Source organism: Macaca nemestrina, chromosome 1, assembly GCF_043159975.1.
Source record: "Macaca nemestrina isolate mMacNem1 chromosome 1, mMacNem.hap1, whole genome shotgun sequence".
Lineage (NCBI taxonomy): Eukaryota > Metazoa > Chordata > Mammalia > Primates > Cercopithecidae > Macaca > Macaca nemestrina.
Window position 1 is genome coordinate 180,793,081 of NC_092125.1, and position 22,044 is coordinate 180,815,124.

At 42.8% G+C, this 22,044-nt stretch overlaps 1 protein-coding gene across 1 annotated transcript in view; it reads right to left on the reverse strand.

Moving 5' to 3' along the window:
- Positions 1-15,841: 15,841 nt before the first annotated feature.
- LOC105495060 (zyg-11 family member B, cell cycle regulator) overlaps positions 15,842-22,044 on the reverse strand; it is a 104,530-nt gene continuing 98,327 nt past the window's right edge. Inside the window, exon 14 of the mRNA XM_011764225.3 lies at positions 15,842-21,707. Within this exon, the coding sequence (XP_011762527.1) occupies positions 21,517-21,707 (191 nt within the window). The 3' untranslated portion in view covers positions 15,842-21,516. The remainder of the gene's footprint in view (positions 21,708-22,044) is intronic.

Here is a 22,044-nt window from a genome sequence, read left to right on the forward strand (position 1 = left end):
TATATTCATTATTTCTATATATATATATTTTTTTTTTAAGCTTTCATACATTAAAATATATATATTTCAAAGACTGTGCCCCTAAAAATCTGGCAACAGCACCTCTCTAACAGTCCTCTCTGTTTCAACTCCTAGAGTCTCTGGATAAATCAAATATAAAACGAATACAAAATATTGGCAAGTATCTACCCAAAAAAGCTATTTAGCTTTCTTGTTACCTAAAAAGTACCTGAGAAGACCCTTATAACCTGCTCCAAGAAAGAAACCCTGAGAGACCCTTCTAACTTTCTCCAAGAAAGAAACTCCACAAGTTAGTACACATTAGCTAATTTCAGAGAAAACAATACCTGGAAAAGGAAAGTTCTCAAGAGCATGAGCCTTGGAGTTTGAATCCTGAATTAGAATGCCTGCTCAGGCGTCTACTGTTGGAGAACCTGGAGCAAGATTCTTGATGTCTTTGAAGCTCAACTTCCTCATCAGTAAATTGGAATGAGAATGCTTTATCTCACACGGTTAATGTAAGGATTAAATAATGTATGTAAAACATATCACAATGCTTGGCACATAGCAAGTCCTTGATAAGTGGCTTGAATTCAGATGTTAAAATTATTTTTAAGTACTTTGCCTAAAACTTTTCTTTCACATTTATTCTTTTATTTAATCCACTTACAAGAAGAAAAAAATCCTGTGTTGTAGGTATCATCCCCATTTTACTCACAGGGAAACTGAAGAACTGACAGGTTAAATAGACAACACGTTTTTTAGCCAGCTGATGAGTGGCCAACCTGGGAGACAAAATTGAGTTTCCTCACTGCAAGTCCGATCAATATGCATTTTTGTTTGTTTGTTTGTTTAGATGGAGTCTCACTCTGTTGCCCAGGCTGGAGTCAAGTGGTGCAATCTCAGCCCACTGCAACCTCCACCTCCTGGGTTCAAGTGATACTCCTGCCTCAGCCTCCCAAGTAGCGGGGACTCCAGGCGTGCGCCACCACGCCCGGCTAATTTTTGTATTTTTAGTAGAGGCGGCGTTTCACCATGTTGGCCAGGATGGTCCTCATGATCTGCTGGCCTCAGCCTCCCAAAATGTTGGGATTACAGGCGTGAGCCACCGTGCCCCGCCAATATGCTTTTGTTAACGGGTGTTCATGTTCTTGGTGTCTTGAACAAAGAATTGGACAAAATGCACAAACAAGGAAGGAATGAAGGAATTTATTGAAAATGAGGCCGGGCGCGGTGGCTCAAGCCTGTAATCTCAGCACTTTGGGAGGCCGAGACGGGCGGATCACGAGGTCAGGAGATCGAGACCATCCTGGCTAACACGGTGAAACCCCGTCTCTACTAAAAAATACAAAAAACTACCCGGGCAAGGTGGCGGGCGCTTATAGTCCCAGCTACTCGGGAGGCTGAGGCAGGAGAATGGCGTGAACCCGGGAGGCGGAGCTTGCAGTGAGCTGAGATCCGGCCACTGCACTCCAGCCTGGGTGACAGAGCGAGACTCCGTCTCAAAAAAAAAAAAAAAAAAAAAAAAAAGAAAATGAAAGTACACTCCATAATGCCACAATGTGGGAGTGGGCCCAAGCACTGGGGCTCAAAGGCCCCGTTACAGAATTTTTGGGAGTTTAAATACCCTCTACTTCGGGTATGCCCTATGTAATGAAGAGGATGAAGGAAAGTTACAAAGTCATTTCCTTGGGGTATGCCCAATGGAGAGGATATTTCTTTTACAGCTGAAGTGTGAATTTCAGCAATTTTAACTTTAATATAAAACCTGGTAAGTTATAAGGTTTGACTATTTCCAGCATAGCTAGAGGTGTGGCCAACTCCACATGTCCCAGGCCTTACCGAGCTAGAAAGCAGGCAAGTTAAACAGTTTTCAAAAGCCAAGGAAGCACTTTATGACCTTAAAGCATTTAGCAAACCTAATATTTGAACATAATTTTAACCACGTTTACATTTTGAAGACATTTGTATTTTATCAGTAATCTTTAAGCCCATCTTTATTTCCCAAAGATTACCCAAGTCACATGAACTAAAGGCATTGTTTTTCACTTTGCTGACAAAATATTTTATTTAAGCTCTTATTATTAAACCAATTAATTTAAAACCTAACACATGAGGCCAGGTATGGTGGTTTACGCCTGTAATCCCAGCACTGTGGGAGGCCAAGATGGGTGGATCACCTGAAGTCAGGAGTTCAAGACCAGCCTGGCCAACATGGTGAAACCCAATCTCTACTAAAAATACAAAAAAAAAAAAAAAAAAAAAAAAAAAAAATTACCTGGGCATTGTGGTGCATCCCTGTAATCCCAGCTATTTGGGAAGCTGAGCCAGGAGATTTGCTTGAACCCAGGAGGCAGAGGTTGCAGTGAGCTGAGATTGCACCATTGCACTCCAGTCTTATGACAAAGCGAGATTTTGTTGGAAAAAATAAAAATAAGTAAATAAAAGTGGCCAGGTGCAGTGGCTCACACCTGTAATCCCCACATTTTTGGAGGCCAAGGTGAGCAGATCACCTGAGCTCGGGGCTTGAGACCAGCCTGACCAACATGGAGAAACCCCGTCTCTACTAAAAAAATAAAAATGAGCTGGGTATGGTGGCGTGCACCTGTAGTCCCAGCTACTCGGGAGGCTGAGGCTGGAGAATCCCTTGAACACGGGAGGCGGAGGTTGCAGTGAGTCGAGATGACGCCAGTGCACTCCAGCCTGGCGACAGAGTGAGACTCCCTTTATTAAAAAATAAATAAAAATTTAAAAATGGGCTTTGCTGTTTCTGTCACGGGCACAAGCGGTGGCCTGATTGTCAGTCTTCTCCCGGCATTTTTAAGGCCAGGAGCCAAGTGCTGCATCTGGGCAAATAACTTACAGAACGGTTTCGCTTTTAAAATTATTGTTGTTGGCCAGGTAGGGTGGCTCACTCCTGTAATCCCAGCACTGTGGGAGGCCAAGGTGCATGGATCACCTGAGGTCAGGAGTTCCCGACCAGCCTGGCCAACATGATGAAACCCTGTCTCTACTAAAAATACAACCATTAGCCAAGCATGGTGGCAGGCGCCTGTAATTCCAGCTACTTGGGAGGCTAAGGCAAGAGAATAACTTGAACCTGGGAGGTGGAGGTTGCAGTGAGCCAAGATCGTGCCATTGCACTCCAGCTTGGGCGACAAAAGGGAAACTGTCTCAAAAAAAAAATAAATAAATAAAATCGGCTGGGCGCAGTGGCTCATGCCTATAATCCCAGCACTTCGGGAGGCCGAGGTGGGTGGATCACCTGAGGTCAGGAGTTCAAAACCAGCCTGGCCAACATGGTGAAACTCTATCTCTACTAAAAATACAAAATTACCTGGGCTTGGTGGCAGATGCCTGTAATCCTAGCTACTCAGGAGGCTGAGGCAGGAGAATCTCTTAAATGTGGGAGGCAGAGGTTGCAGTGAGCCGAGATTGCGCCATTGCACTCCAGCCTGAGCAAAAGATCAAGACTGTCTCAAACAAAAATAAAAAATAAATAACAATAAATTTTAAAAATGAAATTATTGTTGTTATTATTTGGAGCAGAGGACAGTTGATCTAGTGCACCCTGTCCTGTGTCTTTTGATACTCTATGTTTAAGGAAAAAAACCAATTATGTGTTTTATTTTATGCATCAGTTTTGGAGGGCTTCCAGCTATCCCCTTTTCCTCATATTCTACTGAGATTATACAAAGCAGCATGTTGCCAGGTGTGGCGGCTCATGCCTGTAATCCCAGCCCTTAGGGCGACAGAGAGAGGAGGATAGCTCGAGCCCAGGAGTACAAGACCTGCCTGGGCAATATAGCGAGACCCCATTCTCCACAAAAAGGAAAAAATAAAAATAAAAAAAAACAAAGCAGCATGTTTTCCACAGAGTAGAAAATCCAATGGCAAGATACTATGTAGGTTTGGGCTGGGTGCAGTGGTTCAAGCTTGTAATTAATCTCATTGGCAGGCTAAAGTGGGAGGAGTGCTTGAGTCCAGGAGTTTGATGCCAGCCTGGGCAACGTAGTGAGACCCCCTCCCACATCTTTCTTTATTTTTATTTATTTATTTATTTTTTTTTTTTTGAGAGGGAGTCTCGCTGTGTCACCAGACTGGAGTGCAGTGGCGCGATCTCGGCTCACTGAAGCCTCCGCCTCCTGGGTTCAAACGATTCTCCTGCCTCAGCCTCCAGAATAGCTGGGATTACAGGCGTGCAACCATGCCCCCATGCCCAGCTAATTTTGTTTTGTTTTGTTTTTTGACAGAGTTTCACTTTTGTTGCCCATGCTAGAGAGCAATGGCGCGATCTCGGCTCACTGCAACCTCCGCCTCTTGGGTTGAAGCGATTCTCCTGCCTCAGCCTCTCGAGTAGCTGGGATTACAGGCATCTGCCACCACGCCCAGCTAATTTTGTATTTTTGGTAGAGACAGGGTTTCTCCATGCTGGTCAGGCTGGTCTCCAACTCATGACCTCAGGTGATCCGCCCACCTGGCCCTCCCAAAGTGATGGGATTACAGGCGTGAGCCACTGAGCCCTGCCAGCCCACATCTTAAACAAAAATTAAGAAAAAAATAGTGTGGATGTTTAATCTACAAGTTGCTCTATTTGCTACCTGTGTGATTTGAGGCAAGTCATTTGACCTCAGTAGGCTTCCCCTCATCTGAAAAGTGGAGGATAATTATCTTCCCTACAAGACTTTTTTGTTTTGTTTTGTTTGTTTTTTTGAGATGGAGTTTTGCTAGGTCTCCCAGGCTGGAGTGCAATGGCACCATCTCGGCTCACTGTAACCTCTGCCTCCTGCGTTCAAGCAATTCTCCTACCTCAGCCTCCCAAGTAGATGGGATTATAGGGACCCGCCACCATGCCAGGGTAGTGTTTTGTTTTTTTTTTTTTTAGACAGAGTTTTGCTCTTGTCACCGGGGCGGGAATACAATGGCCCGATCTCAGCTCACTGCAACTTCTGCCTCCTGGGTTCAAGTGATTTGCATGCCTCAGACTCCCGAGTAGCTGGGATTACAAGCACCTACCACCAAGCCTGGCTAATTTTTGTATTTTTAGTAGAGATGGGGTTTCGCCAAGTTGGTTAGGCTGGTCTCAAACTCCTGACCTCAGGTGATCCACCCGCCTTGGCCTCCCAAGGTGCTGGGATTACACAGCAGCCATAACGCCCGGCCCTTGCCTGACTAATTTTTGCATTTTTAGTAGAGATGGGGTTTCACCATGTTGGCCAGGCTGGTCTCAAATTCCTTATCTCAAGTGATTTATCCGCCTTGGCCTCCCAAAGTGCTGGGATTACAGGCATGAGCCACTGGGCCTGGCCTTAAATGGTTCCTTTTATAATATGTATTAATGTTCAGGGACAGGAGAGTTAAGGTTTGCTGTTGTTGTTGTTTTCTTATCTCTTAGATTTACATTCCGGTCTAGGAGACACTCTTCAGAGGCAATCCTTGACTGAGTCACTGCAAGATGAACTTACTTACTTTTTTTTTTTTTTGAGACAGTGTTTCACTCTGTTGCCGAGGCTAGAGTGCAGTGGCATGATCTTGGCTGCAACCTCTTGCCTCCTGGGTTCAAGTGATTCTCCTATCTCTGCCTCCTGAGTAGATGGGATAATAGTCGTGAGTCACCATGCCCAGCTAATTTTTGTATTTTTAGTAGAGACAGAGTTTCACCATGTTGGCCAGGCTGGTCTTGAACTCCTGACCTCAGGTGAGCTGCCTGTCTCGGCCTCCCAAAGTGCTGGGATTACAAGTGTGAGCCTCCGAGCCTGGCATGCAAAATGATTTTAAACAGCTATCCTACTGAAATGAAAGCATAGGAGTCTTCATCTTCAACATCTGGCCACCGGCATCACCTCCCCAACCCTGCTCCAAAGACTGGCTTCTGGAAGCCGAGAGCTCTTATGACTACTCCACACTATGACTTGCTTTTTCATAAATTGGAGCCTGTATAAAGGCTGAATTTTGAGACTGCATTAGAGTCTTAAATTATAAGGGATGAAAACGATTAATGTGAATGCTCAAGGTTTCCACCCTTTGCTCCCACTTCTCAATTTGTGGAGTTATGCAGATAGACCAATTCACTGGACTTTTGTGATGTAGATTGACGCCGGACTAGAAGATAAGAGTGTCATGGGGAAAGAAAGGAACACTTCAGTTAAGAAGTGGCTAAGTCAATCAACATAACAAAAACTTCAAGTAGGGGAAAGGGAAGAATAAAGGATGGCTTTTCATTTTTAATTTATTTTTATTTATTATTATTTTTTTTTGAGACAGGGTCTCACTCTGTCACCCAGGCCGGAGGCAGTGGTGGGATCTTGGCTCACTACAACGTTGACCTCTGGGTCCCAGAGCAATTCTCCTGCCTCAGCCTCCAGAGTAGCTGGGATTACAGGCATGCACCACCATACCTGGCTAATTTTTGTATTTTTGGTAGAGACAGGGTTTCACCATGTTGGCCAGGTTGATCTAGAACTCCTGACCTCAAGTGATCCGTCTGCCTTGGCCTCCCAAAGTGCTGGGATTACAGGTATGAGCCACTGTGCCTGGCCTTTAATTCTCTTTTCTTTCCCCTTCCTTCCTTCCTTCCTTCCTTCCTTCCTTCCTTCCTTCCTTCCTTCCTTCCTTCCTTCCTTCCTTCCTTCCTTCCTCCCTCCCTCCCTCCCTCCCTCCCTCCCTCCCTCCTTCCTTCCTTCCTCCCTCCCTCCCTCCCTCCCTCCCTCCCTCCCTCCCTACCTCTCTCCCTCCCTTTCTTCTTTTTTTGTGATGGCTATGTACCAAGTAGCTCAACAACTTGTTTGGTTCAATATTAGCTAAAGGAATTTTTCTTCCTATGCATGGCCCATAGTAACACCAGTATCTGAGAATGAAACCCCATGGAGAAGACATCTCTGAGAGATAGTAGAAACCAAGCCTTGGTCAGGTGCGGTGGCTCACGCCTGTAATCCCAGCACTTTGGGAGGCCAAGGTGGGCTGATCACAAGGTCAGGAGTTTGAGACCAGCCTGACTAACATGGAGAAACCCCGTCTCTACTAAAAATACAAAAATTAGCCTAGTATGGTGGCAAGCGCCTATAATCCCAGCTACTTAGGAGGCTGAGGCAGGAGAATCACTTGAATTCAGGAGGTGGAGGTTGCAGTGAGCTGAGATCGTCCCACTGCACTCCAGCCTGAGCAACAGAGCAAGACTCGGTCTCAAAAAAAAAAAAAAAAAAGAAACCAAGCCATGGTGGTATTTTTGAGATGTGGATCCAGTTCTCCAGGAAGCTCGACCTGCAGGTCAGTCACGTAAGATGATGCATTTCTTCTCTTCTTCCTCCTCCTTTTCTTTATGCTTTTTTGTTAAGCCAGTTTTCCTTGTGTTGTCTTGTTGCTGCTGCTCTTAGTAACTGAGTCTCATTTGATACTTAAATGAAAGGACATTTACTATAATAAGTAATGAGAATCTTACCTATATTCAGATTTTCTTTTTTACAAGTTGTACATAATAATATTACTATATTTACAAGTTTGATATTAGGGTTCTTCAGAGAAACACTACTCTGTGTGTGTGTGTGTCTGTGTGTGTGTGTGTGCCAAACTGGCTCATTCGATTATGGAGGGTGGCAAGTCCAAAATACACAAGGTGGCTGGTGGGCTAAAGACTCTAGGAATTGCTGATATTGCAGTTCAAATAGTAGGTCATTTGCTGCAGAACTCTTTCCTGCTCGCAGAAGTCAGTATTTGTTTTCCTTAGACCCTCAACTGATGGGATGAGGCCCATCACATCCTGGAGAGCAAATTACTTTACTCAGAGTCCACCGATTTAAATGTTAATCTCATCCAAAAACACCATCACTGGATCATCCAGAGTATTGTTTGATCAAATACTGGCATTGTGGCCCAGCCAAATTGACTCATGAATTTAGACATCGCAAATATATAGTAATGATAGTGGCCACTTTTTCTTTTTAGCTCTTACTATTTGTTAGGTACAAGCATAATTTTTTTGTTTTTGTTTTTTATTTTGAGACAGTCTGTCACCCAGGCTGGAGTGCAGTGGCGCGATCTCGGCTCACTGCAACCACCACCTTCCAGGTTCAAGCGATTCTCTAGCCTCAGCCTCCCCAAGTAGCTGGGATTATAGGCGCTTGCCACCACACCCAGCTAATTTTTGTATTTTTAGTAGAGACGGGATTTCGCCATGCTGGCCAGGCTGGTCTCAAATTCCTGGCCTCAAGTGATCCGCCTGCCTTGGCCTCCCAAGGTGCTGGGATTACAAGGGTGAACGACCGGGCCTGGCCCTACAAGCGTAATTTTAATGAGTTCTCAAACAATCCTTTGATGTAGGTGCTGTTATTTTTACAAATGTGGAACTAACACTAACGGAAAGAAACTTGTCTGAGGCCATATAGCTAATAGTAGAACCAGGACATGAACCTGGTTTGTGATTCCAAAACCCAGGCTCTTAAGAAACAAACCATATTGCCATTTCAAGTCTACCAGTCTGCCATGCTTTGGTCATTTTTGGCAGAATACTTTAGCAGCATAGGGAAAAGGTAACCGGAAAACACACCTTTTTAAATTTTTTCATTCAGGTTTATTAAGCTCTAACTGCTGAGAATGTGTTAAACTCAAGAGGTATCATGTGTTAAAGCACACTAAATATGACCTGAGGACTCCATACTTCTATATTTGAGTCCTTGGGGATGAACTATAACCTAGCTTAAGAGTCAGACAAGGCTGGGCGCAGTGGTTGAAAGTGCTGTAATCCCAGCACTTTGGGAGCCCAAGGTGGGCAGATCACCTGAGGTCAGGAGTTGAGGCCAGCCTGGCCAACATGTGGAAACCCCGTCTCTACTAAAAATATAAAAATTAGCCGGGCATGGTGGTGATCACCTGTAATCCCAGCTACTCGGGAGGCTGAAACAGGAGAATTCCTTGAACCTGGGAGGCAGAGGTTGCAGTGAGCAGAGATCACACCACTGCACTCCAGCCTGGACAACAGAGTGAGACTTCATCTCAAAAAAAAAAAAAAAAAAATCATTGGGGCGCAGTGGCTCTTTGGGAGGCCAAGGTGGGCAGATCATGAGGTCAGGAGTTTGAGTCCAGCCTGGCCAACATAGTGAAACCCTGTCTCTAGTAAAAACACAAAAATTGCCGGGCACGGTGGCACACGCCTGTAGTCCCAGCTACTCGGGAGACTGAGGCAGGAGAATCTCCTGAACCCGGGAGGCGGAGGTTGTGGTGAGCCAAGATCACGTCCTGCCACCGCACTCCAGCCTGGGCAACAGAGCAAGACTCTGTCTCAAAAAAGAAAGAAAGAAAGAAAGAAAAGTAGACAACATTGAAAACCGAACTTAATAGTATGCACCTGTAACAATGGCTGAGTGTTGGCCAATCCTAGCGGGCATGCTTCAACCACTCATAGACTGCTGAATGTTCAAACTGCATTCAAATAAGGCAAACACCGAGTTACCGAGTTTTTTTTTTTTTTTAGAGGAGTCTCCCTCTGTGGCTCAGGCTGGAGTGCAGTGGCGTGATCTCTGCTAACTCAAGCTCCGCCTCCTGGGCTCACACCATTCTCCTGCCTCAGCCTCCCGAGTAGCTGGGACTATAAGCACCCACCGCCATACCCGGCTAATTTTTTGTACTTTTAGTAGAGATGAGGTTTCACCGTGTTACAGGATGGTCTCGATCTCCTGACCTCGTGATCCGCCCACGGAGCATTGCTCTGTTGCCCAGACTAGAGTATAGTGGTGTGATCTTGGCTCACCATAACTTCTGCCTCTTGGGTTCAAGCTATTCTTCTGCCTCAGGCTTCCAAGTGGCTGGGACTACAGGCACCCACGACCTGGGTAATTTTTTTCATTTTTAATTTTTAGTAGAGATGGGGTTTCACCATGTTGGCCAGGCTGGTCTTGAACTCCTGACCTCAAGTGATCAGCCCGCCTTGGCCTCCCAAAGTGCTGGGATTACAGGCATGAGACACCGCGCCGGGCCCAATCTCACTGTTTCTGTACCTCACTTCTGATTCCTGTATGCCACTTTACCTTTTTTATCTATACATTTGTTCTGATCACGCGGCACCCCAGGAGTCTCTGAATCTGCTGTGATTCTCGGGACTGCCTGATTCTCGAATGGTTCATTGCTCCATTAAACTCCTTTAAATTTAATTCAGCTGAAGTTTCTCTTTTATCAGATGGTGTCAGAAGTGGGTTCTGAAGTGGAGCTTCTAGTGACGCCCAGGAGTGCTGAGTGAACACGCAAGGTACCTGCAGGACCCACTTTTGTGTCCATGATCTCCCGGAGTGGCTGGGGATCGTAGCTAAGCTCCCTCTCAGATTTTGGAGCTCCATGGATTTGTGTTTGGAGCTCTCCGAGTTTCTTTGAGAAAACTTCTGATCCAAACTGGGTTTGGAGTTGCCACAGAAACTGGACTGGGTCCAGGAACAGGTTTGACCTGGGAATTAACTGGCTTGGATCAAGTTAGAGGCCTCTTACGTCTGGCTAGGTCAGAAAGGAACTGGTAGTAAGCAATAATATTGCAGGGGTTATAAAATGTGGCTTTTGAAATTCACATGGATTTTTGGGTTCTGCCCTTTTGTTTCATTTTTCGTGCGTGCTTAGGTAGGGAAGAAAATCATTGACCAAGTTAATCAAGAGAACCTGAGTAGGCCGGGCGCAGTGGCTTACGTCTGTAATCCCAGCACTTTGGGAGGCCAAGGCGGGTGGATCATGAGGTCAGGAGTTCAAGACCAGCCTGGCCAACGTGGTGAAACCCCATCTCTACTAATAATACAAAAATTAGCCGGGCGTGGTGGTGTGTGCCTGTAATCCCAGCTACTTGGGAGGCAGAGGCAAAAGAATCACTTGAACCCAGGAGGTGGAGGTTGCAGTGAGCTGAGACCACGCCACTGCACTCCAGCCTGGCAACAGAGTGAGACTCCGTCTCAGAAAAAGAAAAAAAAAAAAAAAAGAACCTGAGTAAAGTCAATATTTTAGGGAAAAATGGGAAAATGGGATCCTTAATTTCTGGAAAACTGAGTTCCTTTTGGCTTATACATTAAGCCTGGGAGGCAGTGAAGTCTTACAGAAATGGCAAAATCTTACTAAAGATAACTTACAGTGGAATGTTCCAAATGAACAACAATGCACTGCAGTACATTTAAACTTAAGGGCTCTCGGTCAAGTCCCTTTTGGCTAAGAACAGGTTTGGCACTATAGCATGTCAACTGCTATTCTCTTTGGAATAATCTGCCTTGCACTCTTTGCTAATGGCTGTGCATGGCCATTAGGCATGTACAGGATCATGGGACAGGGGAGCGTTTTCCCCCCTAAAAGGGGAAATTTGACAGCTGATGAGACTGCTGGAAAAGATCCCTTTGCTACCGAGAAGCAGCCGCCTAAACTTTTCAGAGTCATTGTAATGGGTGAGTCTTTCTCTGGCTTCCCTGATCATTTCGCCTTCCCAACCCTGCTGCAGGCAATGCTTTTCTCTCTCTCTCCTTTCCCTTTCTTTTCTTTTTTACTTTTGGGATAGAGTCTTGCTCTATCACTCAGGCTGGATGGAGTGCAGTGGCAAGATCTCGGCTCACTGCAACCTCCGCCTCCCAGGTTCACGCAATTCTCCTACCTCAGCCAACTGAATAGCTGGGACTACAGGCGTGCGCCACCACATCCAGCTAATTTTTTGTATTTTAAGTAGAGACGGGGTTTCATCCTGTTGGTCAAGCTGGTCTTGAACTCCTGACCTGAAACAATCCACCCACCTTGGCCTCCGAAAATGCTGGGATTACAGGCATGAGCCACCACGCCTGGCCCGGCTCCTGGTTTTTTTTTTTCTTTGGTGAGACGGAGATTTACTCTTGTTGCCCAGGTTGGAGTGCAATGGCACAATCTCGGCTCACCACATCCTCTGCCTCCCAGGTTCAAGCGATTCTCCTGCCTCAGGCTTCCGAGTAGCTGGGATTACAGGCATGTGTCACCGTGCCCAACTAATTTTGTATTTTTAGTAGAGACAGGGTTTCACCATGTTGCCCAGGCTGATCTCGAACTCCTGACCTCAGGTGATCCGCCCACCTCAGCCTCCCAAAGTGATGGGATTACAGGCGTGAGCCACTGTGCCTGGCCAGGCATTTCTTGCCAGTCAAATTTCTGGCTTCTCTCTCTCTGTGCAAATGGTTGAATGAATGGTAAAAATCACTGTTTGTCTCCATCTTGTTTTATGTCCTTAGGAGCTTGACCTTGTAACTATGTGGCAATACTTTCTCTTGGTCTTCGCCTTCCAGGGAACAGGAATTTTAGGGTTTATGTCATAGTTAGCTCTAAAAATTATCTTTTAACTAAAAGCCTTTGCAAGCTCAAAATTAACTACTCTAAACTCCTGGGAAGGGGAAAAAGAAGACTGGCATGTGCTGTAGCTCAGTAGTCAAGGCTTTGCCTTTTCACACTAGCTCAATTCCCTGCTTAGGAAGTAAGTCCTGTCTGGTTTAATATCTGCATGACCTTCTCTAGTCTCTTCTCCACTGACTATCTTAAATCTTCCTTTCTCTGAGAACCTGGGAGGTTACCTTTGGTAAAGTTCAAAAGCCAGGAATATCAGCCTTTTGGCCTGGCTAAAATTGGGTAATAAGAAATTTTTTTTTTTTTTTTTTTTTTTTTTGAGACTGAGTCTGACTCTGTCGCCCAGGCTGGAGTGCAGTGGCCAGATCTCAGCTCACTGCAAGCTCCGCCTCCCGGGTTTACGCCATTCTCCTGCCTCAGCCTCCGGAGTAGCTGGGACCACAGGCGCCCGCCACCTCGCCCGGCTAGTTTTTTGTATTTTTTAATAGAGACGGGGTTTCACCGTGTTAGCCAGGATGGTCTCGATCTCCTGACCTTGTGATCCGCCCGTCTCGGCCTCCCAAAGTGTTGGGATTACAGGCGTGAGCCACTCGCCCAGCCTCTATTGTCATTTTCAATGCATGTTTTCTGGCTGTATAAAAGCTTTCACATGCATGAGGGCTAATATTATAATAGTAGATTATGCTACAGTGCATTTTCACCAGGTAAAGCAAGCTTTTTATAGGTCACCAAGGACAGACAATCCCTTCACAATCTAGAACCTGGAGATTAGATATTCTTTTATATATTTTATTTTTTGAGATGGAGTTTCACTCTTGTCGCCCAGGCTGGAGTGCAATGACACAATCTCGGCTCATTGCAACTTTGCCTCCCGGGTTCAAGCGATTCTCCTGCCTCAGCCTCCTGATTAGCTGGGATTACAGGTGTGAGCCACCATGCCCAGCTAATTTTTGTATTTTTAGTAGAGATGGGGTTTCACCATGTTGGCCAGGCTGGTCTCAAACTCCTGACTTCAGGTGATCCACCTGCTTCGGCCTCCCAAAATGCTGGGATTACAGAAGATTGGATCTTTTTTTTTTTTTTTTTTTTTTTTTGAGACGGAGTTTCACTCTTGTTGCCCAGGCTGGAGTGCAATGGTGCAATCTCAGGTCACCGCAACCTCTGCCTCCCGGGTTCAAGCAATTCTCCTGCCTCAGCCTCCTGAGTAGCTGGGATTGCAGGCATGCGCCACCACGCCCAGCTGATCTTGTATTTTTAGTAGAGACAGGATTTCTCCATGTTGGTCAGGCTGGTCTTGAACTTCCGACCTCAGGTGATCCACCCACCTCGGCCTCCCAAAGTGATGGGATTACAGGCATGAACCATTGCGCCTGGCCTAGAAGACTGGATCTTCTGAGAACATCATAGAAAGACTGTCCTTGCTGTCCATACTACAGCAAAACTCTGGAGCCTTGAACCTTGGGTTCATAATCTCACAACTGAAAAGGGTCCTTCCACACTCCTGGAACAGCACACCCACTGGAACCCTTAAGGTAAAACTGACTAGAAACGTTTCTCCCCAGAAGATGATGGCATCCTTGATAGGAACAGCTTTTCCCAAGATCACAGATGAAGACCTCTACTATCATGAGACTCTCTTATCTTTGAATATTTTTTCCTTGCTTATGCTTCTATGAACAATAGAAATGAAAAGAGGGTCTGTTATGTGCACTTATAGGGTATACTTTTATTTGTGAAGGATTTTACAGGCGGCCTTTTACATGAATAACCTTATACTTTAATAGATAAGAGATGAAGGCCCAATGTAGGTGACAAACTTTAGTGGTACCTATGTTGCCTCACAATCAGTCAAAACTCCTCTTAACCCACATCATGGATTAAAGAGAGCACTGCCAGGAGGCCTTCACTGTTCTACAAGGACATCATTTGTTAGGTCCTTTTTCCATGGTTTAGAATAGAAAAGGCAATAATTAGAAATGTCTCCCTCATAATAGGCTCTACAGCAAATGCTACTTTAAAGGCTATCGGTACACAACAGACTTTAAATTCTCTGTGAAAGTTACGCTAGGTTGGGTGCAGTGGCTCATGCCTGTAATCTCAGCACTTTGGGAGGCCAAGGCGGGTAGATCACCTCAAGGTCAGGAGTCCAAGACCAGCCTGGCCAACATGGTGAAGCCCTGTCTCTACTAAATATACAAAAGTTAGCCGGGCATGGTGGTGCATGCCTGTAATCTCAGCTACTAGGGAGGCTGAGGCAGAATCGCTTGAACCTTGGGAGGCAGAGGTTGCAGTGAGCCGAGATTGTGCCACTGCACTGCAGCCTGGGTGACAGAGTGAGACTCCAGCTCAAAAAAAAAAAAAAAAGCATTGTAGTGCAGTCTGTCACTGACTTGCTATGTGACTTCAACCAACTCATTTTACCTTTTTTTTTTTTTTTTTTTTTTTGAGACAGGGTTTATTTCTGTCACCCAGGCTGGAGTACCTGACCTCCCAGGCTCAAACAATCCTCCTACCTCAGCCTCCCGAATACTCTGTAGACCTAATTTATTTATTTTTTGTAGAGATGAGGTCTTTGTTGCCCAGGCTGGTCTCAAACTCTTGGGCTCAAGCAATCCTCCCACCTCGGCCTCTCAAAGTGCTGGGATTACAGGTGTGAGCCATCATGCCCAGCCACACCTATTTTCTTTAACTGTAAAATGAAGGTTCTGAAACTAAAATCACTAAGGATTCTTCCCAGCCACGGAGTCTTTATATTAATATAAGAATATAATGCTTCAGTTTTTAGGATCCCCCCTCACTAAGTGCACTTAAACAATATCTGTTATGCCAGTTAATTATCTCAATCTTTGTGTGAATGTCAACTCTTTTCTCCAGAAAGTCTTCTGGGACTGTCTAATGGGTGTCCAGTCTGGATTAGGTGTGGTCTCTCTCTACAGGTACTGAGGACTAGTCTGTAATATACTGTTATGCAATATTTATGTTTATTTAATAATTATTCCTTCTCCAGTAAATTTAAGTTCCCCGAAGTATTTATAAGTTACATAAGTTACAACACTTAAATAGTACTTAGCATAGGTATTTAAGGAAATTAATGTTCAAGGCTATCGCTGAGTGGGAAAAAAAAAACAAAAAAGGGAATGGATGATGTTCCAGTATTAAAAACGTCTGCAGGCGGGGCGTGGTGGCTCACACCTGTAATTTCAGCACTTTAGGAGATTGAAGCAAGAGGATAGTTTGAGGACAAGAGTTCAAGACCAGCCTGAGCAACATAGGGAGACCCCCATCTCTACAAAAAATTAAAAAATTAGCCGAGTGTGGTGGCATGCATCATGATCATGCCATTGCACTCCAGCCTGAGTGACAGAGTAAGACCCTGTCTCAAAAAATAAAATAAAAATAAAAACTTCTCCAGTAAAAGTAGCCTTTTTCAGAAAGCAGTCATTACAAGTGGATCACTAAAGAATTTGAAGTTTGCATTAATATTAACTTTTAAAGCCAAATGTCTAGAATAAAAGTAGACGAGACACACTTTACATAAAATTTATAACATTTATTTAGGCAAAAAAAAAAAAAAAAAAATCCCAAAACGAAAATCTGTACACATAACATTAATAATTAAGTGATGTCCTGATTTAAAATATAGCATGATTCATTGTACAGAATACTCCCATTCATCTGGCCATAGTGAAAACAGTGCCTTCAGTCCAGATAATTGAGAGTCTTTGAAATATACACACTTTCCAATGAATTTTTTATATCCTTAGAAAGGAATTAAACTGTTCTATCAGAATTCAAACAAAAGATAACTTTTCTCACACTCATAAGTCAGAGAGAATTTGACAGTGGGAATTCTACAGAAGTTAGGAATTTCTTAATTTTTATTGTTGCAGATAATCTGAGAGTATAAAGTTTTTAAGGAAAAACAATGCTCTTAAGATCCTGCTTTATTAAAGTGTCTCAGCTTTCATTAGCTAAGTAGCTTCTTCCTTCTAGGCTGCTTAAAATAAGCTTAAAGGGACCCAATTTGAACAGTTTTTCCCAAAATAAGTCCACAATTAAGCACATAATATTAATCAAGTAGATTTATGATTTCCCACAAAATAATTTTGACAAATTTGGATTCTGGAAATATTCTTAATAGCCATTCTGTCTAGCTGTAAAGTTACGCTGTGCTATCCAAAAGAGCTTTAGAGTCATGAAAAGCAGCGCTGATCTTTGCAAAATGTACCCCAAAAAACGGGGAGAGAGAAAAACAGGAAGAAAAGTCTCTTTCTTAGGCTACCAGTTAACAAAGTATCTTAGGTTAAGATTTGGAAACCAAAGAATGCATAATTAGGAGTGTACCATGTCATGCAAAGTCTATGAAATACTAAATAAGGTAAAACAATTACTCATTTAAAGCACAATGAGCAAATTTTCTTATCATACGGCTATTCTCATCACTGGACAAAGGTTGGTTTTGCATTATTCCAAAATAAAACAGTTTGTGAGTGAATACTGCAAATTAAAAACTGCCAATACACAGCAAATGATAAGGACTAAACATCCATTATCCACAAACTCATCTGAAACTGCTACCATGGATTTGAAAGGGAAACCAAAAGTTTGCAAACCTCTCTGGGAGCTGTGTCAAAGTTAGTATTCTGAAGCCCTAGCAATACAAAGTCCCCAAATAAGTAAAATACAGATAAAAGTGGAAGAGCCTACATCAGCTCAAAGTAACATACTTCCTTTAACTTATGCTTTCAGTTTAATAATACTGTTTATACCACTATAAACGTTGTATAATAACCAAATAATGTAAACATACCATTAGAGGGCAGGAGAGGGATGGGTTTCACCATATACGAAGAGTGCAAGTTTGTTTTCCCTGCTACCTCTTTTCAACCCTGGGTGCTGCTGTACATTGTTCTTTGGGGGTAATGCATTTAAAAACACTAAGCTAAATCTCCGGTAAATTAACCTAATTTAGCACATAAAATATGTTTTCATTAAAATGTGCTCAAAAGGGATAGGAAGATGGCCCGATGTTATGTTGATGCATGGCATAATTAAAAACACAGCTAAGACCAGGCGCCATGGCTCATGCCTGTAATCCCAGCACTTTGGGAAGCTGAGGTGGGAAAATCACTTGAGGCCAAGAGTTCAAGACCAGCCTGGGCAACACAGTGAGACACCATCTCTCTATTTATTTTTTTAACACAGCCAAATAAGATGACTGGGGAGAAAACAGGTTAACACAAAAGGTCCCACCTGTAAGGGCAACTTCTTAAAGCTAGATATATAGAACTGATGGTTTTAAACATAAAACCTGACTATGTGGAAGTTTGCAAATGAAACATATCATGAAAACAAATTCCCATGCAGCTTTATTCACCTCCACCATTTGTAATCTACTTAAGGTGACTAGTGCCACTATAAGGCATTACTATCCTGGGGTGACAAGAGGCAATATTTATAGTCAATTTCTGACACTGGGGGTCTGATATGATTTTTTAAAATCCTAAACTAAGATCAGTAGCCATGGAGTCATTGGCTTGAGGGTAAACTAATCCCTTATACCACTTGATTTATTTTATTAATTAGTTAATAATGCAGTTAATTTTCAACTCTAAAAAGAAAAAATTATTTTGTGGAGTAGAAAGACCACAGCAATAATTACTTGATGCAAAAAATAAAATGCCTTAATTGTATTTGCTCAAATCTGTTGTTTTACTCAATGATACCAATATGTATTATTATAATCTATTTTTTAAAAATTTTCCTCATTATGCCCTAGAACATCACTATACTCTAAAAAGTCAAATTCCATTTCCTTTAGTAGATTTCCTTACTGTTGCTTGTGGACTGATGTAGTGATATTTTACACTGGAGCCCACCAATGATTTGAACAATGAGTGGTTCAACCCTAGTCTAAACTGTGCTTGAAATAGCACCTCTAAGCCACTGAGAGATAACGCTCAAAGGCACCAATAACAGTTACATTCTGGTCTACAGGAGCAAAAGGGAGGCCTTGTAGATTCTAACTATAGATACTGGCCACTTATGCCTCATAATTCCAATATATACATCCACTGTATTTTAGCCAGATTCAGGACCTTACAGACAATTCTGTGCCTAAATTCTATACACAATTTTAGGAACCATCCCAACTGCGAAGGCACTCAAATTTTTATGTATTTGGGATGTAAGAAATTATTTTGCTTTTAAGACTCAGAAATATCTGGCCACTACTGATGTTTACAAAGTAGGAAATTTAGCCTGTAGTTCCAGCTACTCCAGAGGCTGAGGAGGTAGCATCACATAAGCCCAAGAAGCTGCGGTGAGCTGAGATCGTGCCACTGCACTCCAGCCTAGGTGACAGAGTGAGACTCTGTCTCTACGAAAAGAAAAAAAGTAGGAAAGGCTCCTAAAATCTTAGTCTCTTAAAATCTTAGCTCACTGCAACCTCCACCTCCTGGGTTCAAGTGATTCTCGTGCCTCAGCCTCCTGAGTAGCTGGGACTATAGGCGCACAAAGCCACCATGCCCAGCTAATTTTTGTGTTTTTAACAGAGACAGGGTTTCACCACGTTGGCCAGGCTGGTCTCGAACTCCTGATCTCAAGTGATCCACCCGCCTTGGCCTCCCAAAATGCTGGGATTACAGGCAAGAGCCACTACGCCCACCCTTGCTTTTAAATATTTTGGATGCTTCATCTATTAAGAAGTTATTCTGAGTAAAGAAGAGATTTACTGTTTTCTGTACACTTTTAGCCATTTCTGAAAAAAAGTTTGTAGAGACAAAAACCTAGCATTAGCCTGTAAAGAAATATGCACTTTTGTCTTTAACAGCATAGAACAGAAACTTGAAGCCAAACTTCTTAAACAGGCTTTCCCTTAACTACACTAGATAAAAGACCTGGAAATGGTCAACATATCTAGCAATTTCTAAGCTACCACAGGCCATCTCATTTTCTTAACTTTGTCTTAGACATTAACATTCAGAAAAGGAAAAAAAAAAACCTTTTAAAAGAATTCTGTATTTCGTCTGAAATAAACTTAGTCTGTGAAAATTTATCTTATACCTATAAAAATTCCTTAAGCCAATTAAGTCAGCATTAACCCAGTATTTAATATGGTTTTCAGTGACTCTAAATATCTACTTTCTTTTTTGAGTCAGAGTCTTGCTCTGTTGTCCAGGCGCCACCACACCCAGCTAATTTTAAAAAAAAAAAAAATTTTTTTTTTTAGGTAGAGATCAAGTCTCACTATGTTGCCCAGGCTGGTCTTGAACTTCTGGGCTCAAGCAATCCTCCTGCTTCAGCCTCCCAAAGTGCTGGGATTACAAGCATGAGCCACTGCATTTGGACCTAAATACCTACTTTCTTCTTCTTTTTTTTTTTTTTTTTTTTTTTTGAGACGGAGTCTGGCTCTGTAACCCAGGCTGGAGTGCGGTGGCCGGATCTCTGCTCACTGCAAGCTCCGCCTCCCGGGTTTACGCCATTCTCCTGGCTCAGCCTCCCGAGTAGCTGGGACTACAGGTGCCCGACACCTCGCCCGGCTAGTTTTTTGTACTTTTTAGTAGAGACGGGGTTTCACCGTGTTAGCCAGGATGGTCTCGATCTCCTGACCTCGTGATCCGCCCGTCTCAGCCTCCCAAAGTGCTGGGATTACAGGCTTGAGCCACCGCGCCCGGCCAATACCTACTTTCTTCTAACTCAATTTTCATTCACATGAAGAAACTCAAAAAAAATTCAAGTCTGATTATTGTGATAATGGTATAAAATGTTTGTCAAAAAATGTCATCAGTGAACTAACAAACTAGCTCCTTTCTAAATTAAAATGCTTCTGAATAATCATTATAATTTAAATATTCCATTTTAAATACCTATTGAAAACACTGGCCATCTATGAAAAAAAAATGTGGTTATCTGTGATTGTAGTAGATTGACCTTATTCACAAAATAAAATTTTAAATGAAAATTAAGTTTCTTGGTGACTTGCTATCTCCCAAGTGCTATTACTGATATAAGTGATTCTTTACTATACTGTATCAGATACCTTAAGGAAAGGTAATTGTCTAAAAAATAATCCATCAAAAATATGTGCTGTTATGCACTGTGAGTAGAGTCATTACATTTAACCACTTAAAGAGTTTAATTCTTTTCTTTCATTTTTGGCAGACGGGGACACTTTCTCCAACATGAACACATTAAGAAGATAGACATATTTTGAACAAGAGATTTTAACTTTTCATGGCAAAATTTACTGGTGTCAATTGTATTTTAACTGAGAGGTTAACACCATGTTGTTGACTCTATTCCACTGAACAAAAATGATTTTGAAATAGAGGAAAAGAATAGCCAGTTTTGACTGGCGATAATTTTTTAAAATCACATTTTCACAACAATACGACATAGGGAGATGTAGACAGTCTTTAACACAGAGTGCTGTAATATTTTATACTGTGGTGCTTGGGGAAATATTCCTAGAGAATAACCAGCAGTCTGTGCAGGAAGCAGCAGTCCACGCTTCTAGGTATAAATATGGAGAACAAGCTTCTGCTCACTGCCTCAAGAGAGGTAGACTCCTGAAGGGTAGCCTGTCTCATTTTAAAATCTACACCATGAAAGCAATTCCCAGTTCCTACACTCCGTTCTCCTTTCATAGTTTTTCTTTCTCATACATCTTTCCGCCAGCCATCCAGGCTCCTGCCAGTGATTAGCTTCCACAAGATGATCCACATTTCCCTTCTTTCACACTAAGAAGGACATCTTATAAAAGATACACAGATAGAGAAGAAAGCCATTTTATACAGAAGCAGTATAAAATTTACAACTGAAGCAGTGTCAGAAATCAGGTCAACAGCTTATGTGAAGCTGCAAATTGACTGGAAGGGACTCGAAAAGTCTGGCCTGAGGGTTCGTGCAAACTTTACCATAAAACTGTAGAATCTCAAGCACAAGTAAGTTCAAACACTGAAAGATGTGGAAAATTTCCTAAAAGGCAATGATAAAGGAAGAGACCCTTCTTGACTCGTAAGTTAAAAATCACAAGACAAATTAGGGACTGTTCACATGGGCAGTACTATACATTACCAATCCCAAACTGATTTTATGACTCCGGTCATAGAAACCCCCAAAACATCACGGAGGGTAAGATATTCCAAATGGACCAATCACAAAAAGGATTCCTGTAATTCAATTATCCAATACTTATGGCTATCAATTTAGTCTGGCTTGGGGCTGTTTTTTACAGGGAGGTGGCCTCCCATGGCGCACAATGTGTTTTTCTAAGCTATCCAGAATGGCCACAGCAATCTGTTGGACATGGGGATCAGTATGTTCATGATCTTTGATGTTGTATAAATGCTGCAGTCCTCCTTCTTCAATCAGCATGCTGCAATACCTTGAAGCTGGGAAAAAAAAAAAAAAAAACCACAAAACAGGAGAAATAGCTTTTCTTAAAACACTTAAAATTATTCCACAAAAAAATGACTTCTAGGAGCCATTTTTTTTAGGTGTTTTGTTATTGATTACTAACATGTTACAGCTTGATAAAAACCTCTATACTGAGTTATGTCTACAGTGCAAGGCCTACACATTCAATCAATAAATAGCTAGCTTGCTTTTTCTAACCTCAAGACATACACAATCTGTATTAAAAAAAATAAAAACAATCTTAACTACCTTATCTTTGACCCAAAATCACAGGTAAGTGTTGTTATATTTTTATGCATTTCCTATGCTTTT